General features: G+C 68.2%; 1 protein-coding gene across 1 annotated transcript in view; it reads left to right on the forward strand.

Annotated features, from left to right (window-relative positions):
- The window catches only part of LOC110391459 (voltage-dependent L-type calcium channel subunit alpha-1F-like), a 15,970-nt gene extending 15,901 nt beyond the window's left edge, over positions 1–69 (forward strand). The window contains exon 13 of the mRNA XM_021383351.1: positions 45–69. Within this exon, the coding sequence (XP_021239026.1) occupies positions 45–69 (25 nt within the window). The remainder of the gene's footprint in view (positions 1–44) is intronic.
- The last annotated feature ends 208 nt before the right edge of the window (positions 70–277 follow it).

Raw genomic sequence — 277 nt, forward strand, 5'->3', positions numbered from 1 at the left:
GGGGGGGGGGGATGTGGAGGGGGCTCCGCTGTCCCGTGGCTGAGCCTCCCCTCCCCCCCCTGCCCTTAGGGACAAGGCCGGGGAGGCGGAGGCCAACGCGGGGAGCCAGGATGTGAGCGTGAAGGTGAGTGTGAGCGGGTGTGCACGCCTCAACACGCGTGTGCGTGGCCCTCGTGCGCCCCGGCACGTGTGTATATGGCCGTCACGTGACCCAACGTGTGTGTATACAACCCTCGCGTGTGCACGGCCCTTGCACACCCCAGCATGTGTGTGTGTG

This window comes from Numida meleagris, unplaced genomic scaffold, assembly GCF_002078875.1.
Source record: "Numida meleagris isolate 19003 breed g44 Domestic line unplaced genomic scaffold, NumMel1.0 unplaced_Scaffold372, whole genome shotgun sequence".
Taxonomy (NCBI): Eukaryota; Metazoa; Chordata; class Aves; order Galliformes; family Numididae; genus Numida; species Numida meleagris.